The 14,622-nt window shown below is 36.9% G+C and overlaps 1 protein-coding gene across 6 annotated transcripts in view; it reads left to right on the top strand.

Moving 5' to 3' along the window:
* Positions 1–14,622, top strand: part of amot (angiomotin) — a 32,788-nt gene that overhangs the window by 4,715 nt on the left and 13,451 nt on the right. For 2 of the 6 annotated variants that reach the window (XM_079585371.1, XM_079585375.1), the window contains one exon: positions 12,995–13,129. In XM_079585371.1, the coding sequence (XP_079441497.1) occupies positions 12,995–13,129 (135 nt within the window). Of the gene's footprint in view, positions 1–11,179; positions 11,320–12,994; positions 13,130–13,541; positions 13,610–13,893; positions 13,955–14,622 lie in introns of those variants that run through there. The other 4 variants (XM_079585372.1, XM_079585370.1, XM_079585373.1 and 1 more) reach the window with 4 other exon arrangements.

Genomic DNA, 14,622 nt, shown 5'->3' with positions numbered 1-14,622 from the left:
CTGTGGTGGAATGTGTCACTATTTTTCTGACTCAATCACATGGGCGAGGTACAGTGTCTCGCCATTCACTCATCTTGGGTCTGTTAATTGCTTAAGCTGGATGTGTCACTCAAAATTTCTGAATTTGGGGGAAGCCACCACAAGCCAGTGAATTGACTCCGGATGGTCAAATTGGGTTTATAATGCTTTCTGTTTTGACCTTTCTTTGTTTTCTGTTGATTAAATAACAGTAAAACTTTACAATAAGGTTCCATTTGTTAACTTCAATTTTTTACAAATTAATTTAACCAACAATGAAAAGTACTTCTAAAGCATTTTATAATCTTAGCTAATGTTAATTTCAGCATTTATAAAAATCAAAAGTTGTATCTATTATTGTTATTTAAATGACCCGAGCTAACATGTCATGAACTAACAATGTTTTATTTTTATTATTTAACAAAGATGAATAAATACTGTATTACTCATTGTTAGTAATGCTGTAATGTTTTTAATGCATTAGCCAATGGGACCTTATTGTAAAGTGTTACCAAAATAACTTGACCATTTGATTGACTGAAGATTTACCTTGCCAAAAGCCTTTCATTAGTGGTGTTGCTTTAGTGGTATACACACACACACGCATATGTGGTGGTATACACATATTTATTTATATAAATATAATTTTTGAAACATGACCAGGTCACATGTCCATTTTTTTTAGATTTATCAATTTAAAATGTAAAATCTAATTGAATGTGTTATTTTATGCTGCTGTTATCTCTGGTGAAATCATTTAGAATTTTCCTGTTTTTTAACAAAGACTGTGTATATTAAAATTGTATAGACATTGGATATATTTGACCAAGATCTTGCTGCTTGCATCCCCCACATCTGTTGTACATGACCGTAACTCTGTTAATTGTCACTTCGGTCATAAATTTCAGATTTTATAGATGTAATTTTTTTCCTCTGACAAAATGGGGAGGGGGAGGGGGGTGACTATGCCTTTTTTCCTCTACTGAGGGAAATAAACTGGTGCAGAGCTTCAGTGGCAAAGATGAAGCATCTCCAGCACATGCTTTTCATTAAGGCTTTGGATGGAAGAGTGGGTGGGGGTTGAGAGGGAATCGAGGGGAGCAGCGTTGTTTCCAAATACTTGGGCCTGTATCAGGGACTTGTGGGGGGAAAAACCACATTATAGAGACCTTGTTGCAGTTGGAGTATGGAGGAAGAGAAGAAATAGAGGGAATTATTCTGTGACTCATGTTGGATTTTTCTGCCATAATGGCACACAGGTTTGCAAGGCCTCTGTTGCAGCTCTTTCTTTTTCTTTTACTTTTTGACTAAAGATAAAGTGACCTTTAGGATACCAGTGTTTGTTCAGCCCTTTTAAAAACTCAGTGGTCATTGAAGGAACACTCCACTTTTTTTGGAAATAGGCTCATTTTCCAAGTCCCCTAGAGTTAAACAGTTGAGTTTTACCGTTTTCAAATCCATTCAGCCGATCTCCGGGTCTGGCGGTAGCACTTTTAGCATAGATCATTGAAACTGATTAGACCGTTAGACTCTCTCTAAAACATGTCCAAAGAGTTTCGATATTTTTACTATTTAAAACTTGACTCTTCTGTAGTTATATCGTGTACTTAAGCCCGATAGAAAATGAAAAGTTGTGATTTTCTAGGCCAATATGACTAGGAACTATATTCTCATTCCTGTGTAATAATAAAGGAACTGTGCTGCCGTACCAGCAAGCACAATAATATTACAAACTTAGTGCCGGTCACGTTGGACGTTACCGAGCTGGGGACTATTTTCAGGCGCTGTGTAATATCGTTGCGCCGGCTGCACCCATGGTACGGCAGCACGGTTCCTTTGATTATTACACAGGAATGAGAGTATAGTTCCTAGTCATATTTCCTAGTCACTTTTTCAGTTTAGGTCAGACTACTACACATGCGCATTTAGAAATCCCGAATTCACTGCATGATTTACTCTATTAAAATGCTGTAAAAACGCCCCTGTATGAGTATGTCTTTTAGGCTATAAAGTATATCATATGATATAGTTAAGCAATCACACAAATAGTGCCATTTTCCCCCAAATATCAGCACAATTGCAAATGCGATATTGATTTTATACAACCGTTTAATCAGTGGTGGTCAGTAAGTATTTTTTACTTTGTTACAGTGCTATAGCAGCACTTAAGTGCATTTTTCAAGTATACTGGAGTACTTCACTACATTCTAAACCATAATTAAAAAACAAAAATTCCTAAAAAACATCCCGTTCCTCCTCGTTACTTTGAATTGAAGAAATTGTTACATGCTCCAAAGCACAATGAGCCTGTTAAATCGGTTCACAAATCACACCAAATGATTTATTCGTGAATTTTACTGATCCGATTGCGACTCAAGTCTGCAGTTAACTGAGTTCACTAGTCTGACTGAAAATTTGCCAAGAACCGGGAGATCCTCGGAACTTGAGTATGTGTGCGTCCGATGGCGCGAAAAGTTACAAATGCTGAATTTTAGGATTGGTTATTATAAAGGAAAATCATATTTAGGTCATGATTGTCAGTTGTTGCGAACGAAATCTGCTGTAAAAAGGGCGAGCTGTTTAAGGCAGCTCACTGTAATGCTTGAATGTGGAAATGTTCACATAACCATCTCAATGGGGTAGGTAAAAAAACAACAACCCTAAACATAACATTAAAATAATGCAAGTTAATGTACATACATTTCCCCCGTTGCCGTAGCAGATCAAATGATATAAAACTAATATGTTTGCATAGTGTTCTTAAAATTGTATGGATTTAGTCCTATGTGTTGTCTGTTTTTATATTATTTGTCAACACAAATTTTGTTTTTCCTTATTTTTAAATACTAATCTATATATAAGCATGTATTTGAAAACATGACGTAGCCTATCAGTAACCTAAACTGATATTTTAATATATTTAGGCCCGGTTTCACAGGCAGGGCTTAAGAGTAAGCCAGGATTAGGCCTTAGTTCAATTAGGGCATTTCAGTAGCTTTTGTAAACGTGCCTTTGAAAAAGAAACATTACTGGTGTGCATCTTGAGACAAAACAATGACACAAGATATGCCAGTGCAAGTTGCTTTCAGTTAAAATGAAAGTTTTGTCCGATAAGGATAACCAATATATTGGCAGATAAATCTAAATCCAAATATTAATATAATGCCTGATTACAAAAACAAAAGTCTCACCATTAAAGGCCATTGTCCCAAGCACACAATTATAATGTTCACATTATAATTTTATGTAGCCTATATGACAGACTTGCGCTGCAAATGTTGCAGTTTACAAATTTTTCCTTTTTTAAGGGATTCCAATCATATTTCAAGCAATTAAAAAACATTATGGAGAACAGTGTGCATGTCAAGTGTCTTAGCTGAAGGAAATGATCCATTATATATCGGCTTTAATAAAATTTTCTTTTCGGGTTGCTAACGGTAATATTTAAAATTAATATTTATCGATGTCCGGTACCGATATGGTGGCCGATATATCGTACTTGATATATTGTACTCGTAAGTACTTGCTTTGTGTACTTTGTCCACCACTGAGTTTAATAAACAATTAAGTGACTTACATTTTAGATACAATATTGCCTGTTTTGCTCTATTTCATCAATGAAAATAGTTCTAAACAAAGCCACAGCAGAACTGTTTTGCGTTTCTGAGCAACACACAGCAGCGTTTCGTTACTGAATCAATCAGTCCATTTGAACGAATCGGTTGAATTAATGACTCAAGTATTCGCTCATTAACAGTGACTTTTAGGTGGCGGTTTTAGTTTAATATTTAAAGTGTCTTTTTAATTTTTTTTTATAATTTCATATATCATCAAACGTCAAAACATACATTTATAACGGCAGGTTAAATGGTTTATGTCACCGCTGAGCTGCATTAATCTGCAGTGTAAATATATCTAAATACCACTTCCGATGCATTTTTTTGTGTTTTCTCTGCATTGCAAAGTCGGATTTAGTTTATAATGATTTAATTTGAGTGGTAACAACCCTATAGTGTTTTATTATTCTAATTGAATTTGAGTAAATTAATGTAATAATTTGCTATCATAAATTATGCATAGGGTACATTTAATAAAAAAAAAATGCAGATAAAATGGTAAAAATCTATTTAAACTTATTGTGAAATTTTACATCTGTCACTGCTCCGAACTAACCAATGCACAGAATATGAAGATAACAAATATTTTAGGCTTTAGCTGTCCACGGCAGTCCTGCGTTTAGGAGATTCCCAGATTCACCCATGGTACTGTATGATCAGTATATGAATCTATAGTGGTTTCACATGGTACTCAATGATACTTCAGAAAATGCCTTGACAATACAACTTGGTATTGCCAAGCAACCATGTCCAAAAAAATGAGTATTTTGGAAGTGTGTTCTGTCCTAAAACAGTCAAATCCACTGTGTGCACTGAAGTGTTGTGGCCCTGAGTGCTGTCCTCTGGTTTCTCTCAACACTGACTTCCCATCAGGCCTCTCACATGTTTAAAAGAACGTAATCCCTTGAAATGAATCACGGTTGAATTCCAAGAAAGCAGCTCAATTGAGGGAGGAGGTGAATTAATGCCGCGAAGACGTATTGCGACGAACATGGAAATGGCGGTAGAGAGAAGGAGCAGATGTGTCAGAGTTTCTTGGCCTACTTCTTTTCCAGTCCTGCAGTGTGAGAATCTCTCCGAGCTGGGAGTAATGGACACAGGGGGAGGCTGAGCTTTACGCTTTCTCCACGGTTGCAGCGCCAGACCTTTCCAGAATGGAATGTTGCGTTTCCTGCTCAGTTCCTGCCATGTGTTTCTCAATTCCCCCTTCTGCCTTAATCTCTCTGTCTGCATGCGTCTTTGTTCTCGGACTGTGCCTTTTGTCACCGTCTTATCCACTCATTGGATGCATGTTGGAAGACTAATTCAATTTGTGTGTGAGAATAGCTTGTTATGGTTTGGGGTGCACGTCTTGTTTTTCCCAAAAGTCTGTGTCTTTTAGTTTTGAGATGTCTATATGAGTCTAGTGTAATCTTAAACGTTGACAAATTACTTTGCATTTAAAATGTACTGTTTTCTTTACCAGGAAACCAAAGCAAAATGATTTGACTCATGTTGCACTACCCAGATTTTTGTCCAATCATATGATCTCTAGAATTAAATGGTCCCTCCCCCTAAATACCACCTGGAACTGACTAACAATAGCATATTTAGTGGTTTTATATAAGCAAATTAGTGGTTCATAACAGGCATTAAAAAAAACACAGCCTAATCGCTGTGTAAAAAAAAAAATATATATATATATATATAATATTTGATAAATATTAAGAAAAGAAAGAAAACTGCACTCAAATTCACAGAGACTTTAAGGCTAATAAACCCATATACTTTTTTTATCTTCTGCCTTTGTGCCATTCTTGTGGCCTCATCATCAACAACATCTCTTAAACACACACAAACTTTCTTCTCTATTAGCTCCTCCTTCACCAACAACAATATTGTCAGTGTTATCATGTCCTACATAAAGCATAAAAGAATTCTTAACATGGACGAGCTCTCTGGAGTTCATTAAACCCCTGGAAACCTTCCACTAATGCTCCCCTGTTATGTAAACAGTGCCTGCGAAAGTTGGGGGTGGCGTTTTTAACTATCCGAGGGCTGCTCGCTCTGCCTTAACAGACGTTTTCTAAGGTCACACTTCTGATTTTTCCCGCTTTAATGTTTTAAGGTTCATGTTTAGGATGTTGTCGTGGTGAAACTCTAGCCCTTGTGGAATGCTGCCCGACCACTTGTCAGCATTAGACAGTTTACCGTTGTTGCCAACGGCAATATTCATCAGAGGTCGGGAAGTAAGACAAGAAAATACAATGGAAAATCCTGCTTCCTTTTGTCACAGTAGGGTAAAGTTCTTATAGTAATATGCGCGTATGGGCCAATCACAAAACAACACATTTTTTGTGTCGAAATCTATTAATTTGTTTAAAAATTATGCAATTCACACAGTAACTTGAATATAACTCCAATTTTGAAAACTATTTTAATTTATTAATTGCTTTGGTCAGCATAAGTTAAAAATGTCAGGGTGATAAAATTGTCCTCCTGAAATCATAATAGAGAAAAATAATAAAATGTTTGAATTTCTTTTTTAAGGTGGTTTGGTATAATCCTCTATTATTAATTCCTAGAGAATTGTTTTAACTGCATTACTAACATTTTAGTCTTCTTGATATATGACATATAACATGGTGCAACCAACATGCAAAAAAACTAACCAAACCAGGAAATGACATCATATAGAGGACCCTCATGGCATAAATCTTTTAAAATATCAGTTAGTTTGACTTTTTATGACAAGAAAACTATTTTAAATCATAAAATATATTTATGAATTTAAAATTCGTAATTTGTAAAATTGTCTTTTACCTTGAAAATATTTTATATATATATATATATATATATATATATATATATATATATATATATATATATATATACAGTCATGGCCAAAATTGTTGGCACCCCTGGTAAATATGATCAAAACTGGCTGTAAAAAATAATCTGCATTGTTTATCCTTTTGATCTTTCATTCAAAAAATTGCCAAAATTCTAACCTTTCATTGAAGCAAGAGAATTGAAAGTGGGGCTAAATCACATTATGAAATAAATGTTTTTCTCCAAAACACGTTGGCCACAATTATTGGCACCCTTTTATTAAATACTTTTTGCAACCTCCTTTTGCCAAGATAACAGCTCTGAGTTTTCTCCTATAATGCCTGATGAGTTTGGAGAACACCTGACAAGAGATCAGAGACCATTCCTCCACACAGAATCTCTCCAGATCCTGCAGATTCCCAGATCCATGTTGGTGCTTCTTCTCTTCAGTTCAGCCCACTCATTTTCTACAGGGTTCAGGCCAGGGACTGGGATGGCCATTGCAGATCTTGGTTTTGTGCTCAGTGACCCATTTTTGTTTTGATTTTGATATTTGTTTTTGGATCACTGTCCTGTTGGAAGATCCAAACATGGCCCGTTATAAGATTTCTAGCACAGTCTGTTAGGTTTCGATTTTTTATCTGTTGGTATTTGATCCAATCCATGATGCCATGTATCTGAACAAGATGTCCAGGACCTCTGGCAGAAAATTAGGCCCACAGCAGTAAATATACAGCAGAGTATTTAATTTTACACATGGGGTACTTTTTTATCCCTGTGTGCACCAAACCCATCTTAAGTGTTTGCTGCCAAAAAAGCTATTTTTTTGTTTCATCTGACCATAGAACCCGTCCCGTTTGAAGTGCCAGTTGTGTCAGGTACTTTTCATACGTTCTATGGACAGATGAAACAAAAAAATAGCTTTTTTGGCAGCAAACACTTAAGATGGGTTAGGTGCACACAGGGATAAAAAAGTACCCCATGTGTAAAATTAAATGCTCTGCTGTATATTTACTGCTGTGGGCCTAATTTTATGCCAGAGGTCCTGGACATCTTGTTCAGATACATGGCATCATGGATTGGATCAAATACCAACAGATAAAAAATCGAAACCTAACAGCCGGGGCTAGAAATCTTATAACGGGCCATGTTTGGATCTTCCAACAGGACAGTGATCCAAAAACAAATATCAAAATCAAAACAAAAATGGGTCACTGAGCACAAAACCAAGATCTGCAATGGCCATCCCAGTCCCTGGCCTGAACCCTATTGAAAATGAGTGGACTGAACTGAAGAGAAGAAGCACCAACATGGATCTGGGAATCTGCAGGATCTGGAGAGATTCTGTGTGGAGGAATGGTCTCTGATCTCTTGTCAGGTGTTCTCCAAACTCATCAGGCATTATAGGAGAAAACTCAGAGTTGTTATCTTGGCAAAAGGAGGTTGCAAAAAGTATTTAATAAAAGGGTGCCAATAATTGTGGCCAACATGTTTTGGAGAAAAACATTTATTTCATAATGTGATTTAGCCCCACTTTCAATTCTCTTGCTTCAATGAAAGGTTAGAATTTTGGCAATTTTTTGAATGAAAGATCAAAAGGATAAACAATGCAGATTATTTTTTACAGACAGTTTTGATCATATTTACCAGGGGTGCCAACAATTTTGGCCATGACTGTATGTATATATATATATAGTGTGTGTGTGTGTGTACACTGACACATTTTCAAGGTGTAAGGAAAATGACACAACTTGATGGTCATACCACATGACATTTTTAGCGTCATTCCAGACTCAATTTAAATACTGACCACATTTCTAAGAATTGGAGATGCTAATTTGTCATTGACCCATGATCTGTTTATCGTTGCATTAGCTAAGAATATCACAACACCACTACATATTGTTCTCTTTAGACTTCTATACATATCCGTTTGGTGATTAATTCAATTGTCAGCTTCTGGTCTTTATGACTAAAAACACTGGAAATGTAAAAGGAGAAGTGTGTTGAAAGATTAGATGTGATTAATCACCCTATACACCAAACTACTGGGTATTTTTGGAAATAGTTTTGGGCTTTATAAAGCATATCCTAATGTAATGATCAAGAAACCATTTGGGAGCTACTCTTCCAATTCTTAAATGTTATAAGTTAAGCATTAACATCAATCCTAGATCAGATATGAACCTGGGCATCTGTCAGCACTGTACTGAGAACATGGAGTGTCTCCGCATAATGAGGGCAGGAATGAACTGTACTGTCAGAGGCTGCTTGATAGTGTGCCAGCATCGGGCCTGTACTCAAACCTACCCTGGGCCACATTCCTGATGTATTACCCCGAGTAAACAGTGTCTGCGTGGGGTTCCTGGGAAACTTGTGCACGAAATGTAAATATTTAGATAATGTCAGCATCCATTCAAAATGTTCCAGACCATCAGAAACCAGGTTACAGAAATACATCCATTTTGAATTATCCGATCTTTCTAAGTATAGCTAGCACTGAATTTTAAACGTACTCTATGTAATTTTTGGCGGTTTAAAACAAACCTGCATGCATTTTACGGAAGAACATTGTTTTGGTTGTGCTTCGGCTCTGCATGTCTGTGCCGATGATTATGGTTATCCTACTGCTCATAAAACATTCACTACTAGGCTTAAAGGATACAAGCAGTTTAGATAGAAAGGATCTTAAGCTGATTAGCTGAAGACATTACTGTCGTTTTTAATAGACATAAAATACATAAAATAAATTCCAGCACAGCGCTACAACAACCATAATGAAATGGCCCTTTACAATAGATAATGCTTTACAATGAAATCTGTTAGAGAGCTACATATGGCAATTTATCTGTTCAATAAAATACCTTACTGACTTGTTGAGTAGTAAAAACGCCATCTCTGCATCGCTTTTACAACATTTCAAATCCCTCACTTCTTGCCACCTCTGAAAAGCCAAGCCAATGTTGATTCTTGTTTTATTACGAGTTCAGTCACGCTCTTTTTGCCAGCTGACTCTTCTCTGTTCTGCGTTTTTTGTTTTTTTAAACCAGCGATTCAAGGTTTCGAGGTTCAAGATTTAGCTGCTCCATGTTAATCTTTCTCGCTCATTGTAACAACTAACCTATGCCACTCCCACACGTGTCAAAGTAGCCAGAGAAACTATTCTCTATTTACTGATATGACGAGACGGGCGAGTGATGTATGTACACCATTTCTCGTCAAAACCATCCTGCTTGGTCTAAAATATAACACTTGTAATAGGCTTTCCAGTGTGAATCAGGGTGAGACAAAAACATGTTTTGGAAGGATTGATGATGTATTGACTCTTTGTGTAAATTTTGTTAATTTTAACCAAACTACTTGCATAGTGTACCTTTAAAATCTGACATTTTGAAACGGTTTAAATTCATGAACTTCAGAATTTTTCTCATTGTATAACCAAATAACTTATTGTCAAGGAAGTGAGATTGTATTAACTGAGAAGGTTTGCTCAACTTTATTGGCACACTGGAGGGGATATTTTTTTATGGATTACATGTGTATTGAACCTTGCCATGGGTCATTTATTTCTTTATAAAAAAAATTAAAAAATTCCAGAAGATAAAGCCTTTTTTATTAATTGCATTCTTTATGATAGATTGAGAGCATGTTGTTGCCCAGTACCTATGTTGCTCTTGGCTCTGTTTAATTGCTCTTGAAAAAAGACACGGGGCGGCAGCAGTTAGGAAAATGAGGAAGGAATAACTGCTGGCTGTGTTACGACAAGCCAGGTGTTTCAGTTTCTTATCGGAGGACTTGTGGTTTGCCACCTGTTTCTACATTTCTCAACTGTTCGCAGCAGGTGCATTCCTTGCTCAAGTTGGCCTGACATTCAGGGATTTTTCTGTTGACAACTTGTTAGGGTTATTGATTGACTGTAGGGTTATTGGGTCACGATGTTCGATTAACCAACTAGTCCTCCAACAACCAACAACGGGGGGGTTACTTGGCCTTTTGATGGACAAGGGCCCCCTAATATGATAAAAACTATATGTTATTACATAGACGACATCTTGTTACCTAAATTGAATTATTGGCTTTTATATTCATGTAGTTTAACAGTAGAGCGTGGCACTAGCAACGTCAAGGGTTCGATTCCCAGGGAATGCATGAACTGGTGAAGTCTAAACCTGCCGTCTGCCCAATGCATAAATATAATGAAATGTAGATGTTGCATTGTCACTAACACTCTGTCCAGCAATCTTGAATGCATTTTCATTCCCGTCCAATTAAATGTGGTGACTACCCGGAGGAAGGTTTGTTCGCTGCAAGTTGCTTATTTTGCGTCAACATCTCTACAAATCAAACACATTTGGTTTATTGTAGCATACAGAAATTGAAATGTAATGGGTGCAAATCTAAATTTTGAAATGGCGAAAAGTAATTTTAACAAACATTCCAACAAACTCCTCACTCATTCATAAATGTTTCTGAAAACGATAGTTGATCACTTTTAAGGGTTTCGAACAAGCATCATACAAAAGTAATTCGTATAACCACAATCATTTTCAACCATGATCTTAGTCAGATTTTAGATATGTATCGCACACCCATTCTCAGATAATTAGATAATTTTGATGTAAGTTGGAGTGTTAACAGCAGCAGGCAGGTTTGAAGGTGTGTAGATAACTGGCAGTGATCCAGCCCACCTATCCTTACAGCCACACCTGATGGAATGCATTAGCTAGTTCAGTGTACAAGCTTACTGCAGTAATATCCTTGAGCGTGTGAACAAAGGAGTGCGACTCGAGACTAATGGTTAGGATGGTCAACGGTTAAGGAGAGTTCAGTGGAGTTTTCTCACACAAGACGTCTTTGGTGGAAAGGAGTATCTGTGAGTTGAATTTGTGTTGGCTGTATTTTTCAGCTTTTTAATGGCTTTCAGTGAATTGTCTTGTTGTGATTGCACTGTAAAAAGGATGCTAAGTTCTTCAAAGTTAAAATTCACCTAAAACGATAATGTTTGAACTTTCTTTAAAGTTATCGACCGGTTGACAAAAAAGGCATTTGCTGTATGCACATTGTAGATAGTAAATGTGAAGGGAATTTGTTCATGAAGTTAATAGGATAGATAAACATTCTCCCAGGTTTGTAGTTCTGGGAATCATGCTTGACATGCTCCATAACTTGCTCAGTACTTAAACCGTAAGCACATCGTGTCACTGACACAACCATGGCAGGACTCTGAGGTCAGAACCTTTGGAAACTTTTGTTGGGAGACCTATCTGTGGACTTTTAACCATGTCAGATTCCATGAATTCACTTCTGGGCACTCTGGCCGTGGAATAAACTGTTTATCTGAAACAGTCAAGGGACTTGAAGTTCGAGCGTCAGCAGGAGTGTGAGTGTGAGGGGAGGAGGCTTCTGTAGCCTATTTCTGTTTTTGCCAAGGTTGGGGGCGTATTAGAGAGGGGTCTGGTTTATTGTATGATTCAGACGGTTTCATAGCTATGTGAAGTTTTGTGTAAGTGATTCAAGAGTTCTTGTAATGAGTCTTCTCTCAAAAATGTGTTGTTTGAAAGAGTTTTATTTTTTTTGGTAGGTTTTGAAACTCACAAAACCTGTCAAGAACAGTTCCAGGGCATATTTTACTCCGACCTGGATATGTTCTAATAAAAATAATATTTTTCTTAAAGAAAATAAAGCTTATTTTTATTTTATTACTTTTTTTTGTTGTGCATCCACACAATTCTCTTTACTGTGATGCAAAAACAAAACAAAATCAACATAATCTATATTCCATCAACATGCTTTGCAGTGCATGTGAAATCCAAACTGTGAACCCAAACCTGCAGCCATTAAATAACAAAACAATGTATTAAACTTATTTCATCACATACATTAACACGATAACGTTGACAGCCCAAGAAAATATGATTATTTCAGTTAAGTAGTTATGCCAATGTAGTATGTTTAACTCCTATGTAATCCCATATCAAATACAGAAATGAGAAACTCACATGTAAAACATCCTGTATTACAGTAATGAGAATTTTAATGTTTTTGTCACAATAAAAGTAAATCTAAATTACCTTTTGTCAGTCCTTAAAGCATCAAAATGTCACAGGCTACATTGAGTGTTATGCATTTATGGCAATCAAGTAATTTAAAACTATGCACATCCCTACATCCTGTTTGGATTGAACCACTACCCCATGCTATCTCTACCAACTGATCTGGGACCAGCCTCACTCCCTTAAGGTATTTCATATCTGTCAGAATTTCTCGCTGGTCGCAGTCCAGTAGTTTAGCATGGTATTTTTCTATCACCTACTGTAACTACACAGCTGCAGTATGGTCCCCAATGGCTGTGAGAAGGTAAAACAACACAAGGGCATTCTTTTTTTGGTTCTGTCTCAATCAGGAAATGGACATACCTCACATCCCCTATCTTTCACATGAAATATATTTCTTTCTACAACCCCCAAAAAAAGCCTTTGAAAAAAAAGTGTCTGTCTTTGGACCCCACCCCCATTGTTCTAACTCGCCAGAGTGCCTTCCTGTTCTAGAGTGGCTTGGCATTCGGGACCTCGCTGACCGGCTGTGTGTTTTGGAGCAACTTGAGGAGCTTCTTCAGAGCAGTGACCCTAGTGAATGTCAGCACGATGAGCAGCCAGTAGTGACACACGACAGCAGCCGCACAGGTAGGTGACCTGGTCGAATATACATTAGAGTAATGGAGACATAAAAAAAAAGTTTACACAGAGACTGGAGAACACCAGAGGAGCCTAGATGGGTGGGGTGGACATCAGTGGGACAAAAGAAACTTCTAGAAGTTATGGGTTAGTTCATTTCGGCTCCGTCCTACTCTGTGATTCAAAATGTACAAAAATTTAGAACCTGTTTGGATAGTTTGTATCACTTAAAAAGTCCTGTGCTATATTTTATACTTGAAATTATTATTAAAAGCAGTTTCATTTTTGCAGTAAAGGTGTTTAAAGTACTAGAACCAAAGGCATGCCCGACAAAGTTTCTCTAACCACACTGGACGAAGGTTGTGTAAACACACAAGTAACATAAAACTGCTGACAAATATCTTTTTGGGACAATTTTCAGCTTTTCAAATATATGAAGTGCCACTTATTCATCGACAGAAATCAGCCATCATTTCATTCATCTTAACCGTGAGTTTTTTTTTGTAACCTCGCCATTTCATTTTCTCATCCTGCTTTTGTTTGTGGCCATCTCTTTCATTGACTCTGAGGAGGTCTCAGTGAGCGAAAGATTGGAGAATGACAGGAAGTGGAAGTTAAAGTATGGGGGGGTGGGGTGGGGTGGGCATTATGAAATGTATTTTTCTTCTTTCACTCTATCTCCCACTTTCTCTGGCTTTCCAAATTGGAAAGCAGTTGTACACTGATTTCTCTGTTTCTGACTCACTTTACATTTATTTATTTATTCACCACAGATGTTTCGGAAAAAAGCCTCATCCTCCTTGAGAATGCGGGGAATATCAGAAAGAAATAGACGTAATAAGTTCCCCTTCATTACTTTTTTAGATGGTGCATTAACCACTAAACTACAAACTCTGTTCAATGCCATTAGTGGCAACCATTCCGGATAAACAGCATACATAAATTATAGTAACCTTTCATTTTGCAGTAGCAATGTAGTTGTAGAGGTGTACTACACATTACACTCCACATTGGCTCTAATATTATGGAATGGTTTCCACATAATGGCTTTGTATGCGTTAACAGCTCACTTGTTGTTTTAAATTACTCTTTGTGATTTCTAAGTATCTACTATCTACAGCTCAAGCCGACAGTAGGGAGATTGGGGTTTAAGCTTTGAAGATGTGTAAGCTTTGGATAATCAAATGACTCAACTGCAATGCATGTTAAAGGAATGGAGCTGTTGTACAGTAATGTGGTATACTGTATATGGCATTGGTAACATGATTTGCATCATGGGTGGACTTCAACACCTTGACCCTGGGCTCTTCCTGATCTTTATAATGCAGAACAATAATTTTTTTATTAATCCTCAATTAACAAGTTAATAGAGATTAGTAGTGGTTGAAGATCATCAGAGTTGCCATTGACACATTTAAAGTGGAAACTGGTGTCATAATTTTGCAATAAAAACCTTAGACTATGATGCCCAGCAGTCAACGTGTAAAGAGTTTGGGACAGTT

This window comes from Phoxinus phoxinus (assembly GCF_949152265.1).
Source record: "Phoxinus phoxinus genome assembly, chromosome: 17".
Classification (NCBI taxonomy): domain Eukaryota; kingdom Metazoa; phylum Chordata; class Actinopteri; order Cypriniformes; family Leuciscidae; genus Phoxinus; species Phoxinus phoxinus.
The sequence above is the reverse complement of the archived record's forward strand: the minus strand, read 5'-3'. Positions and strand labels throughout refer to the sequence as shown.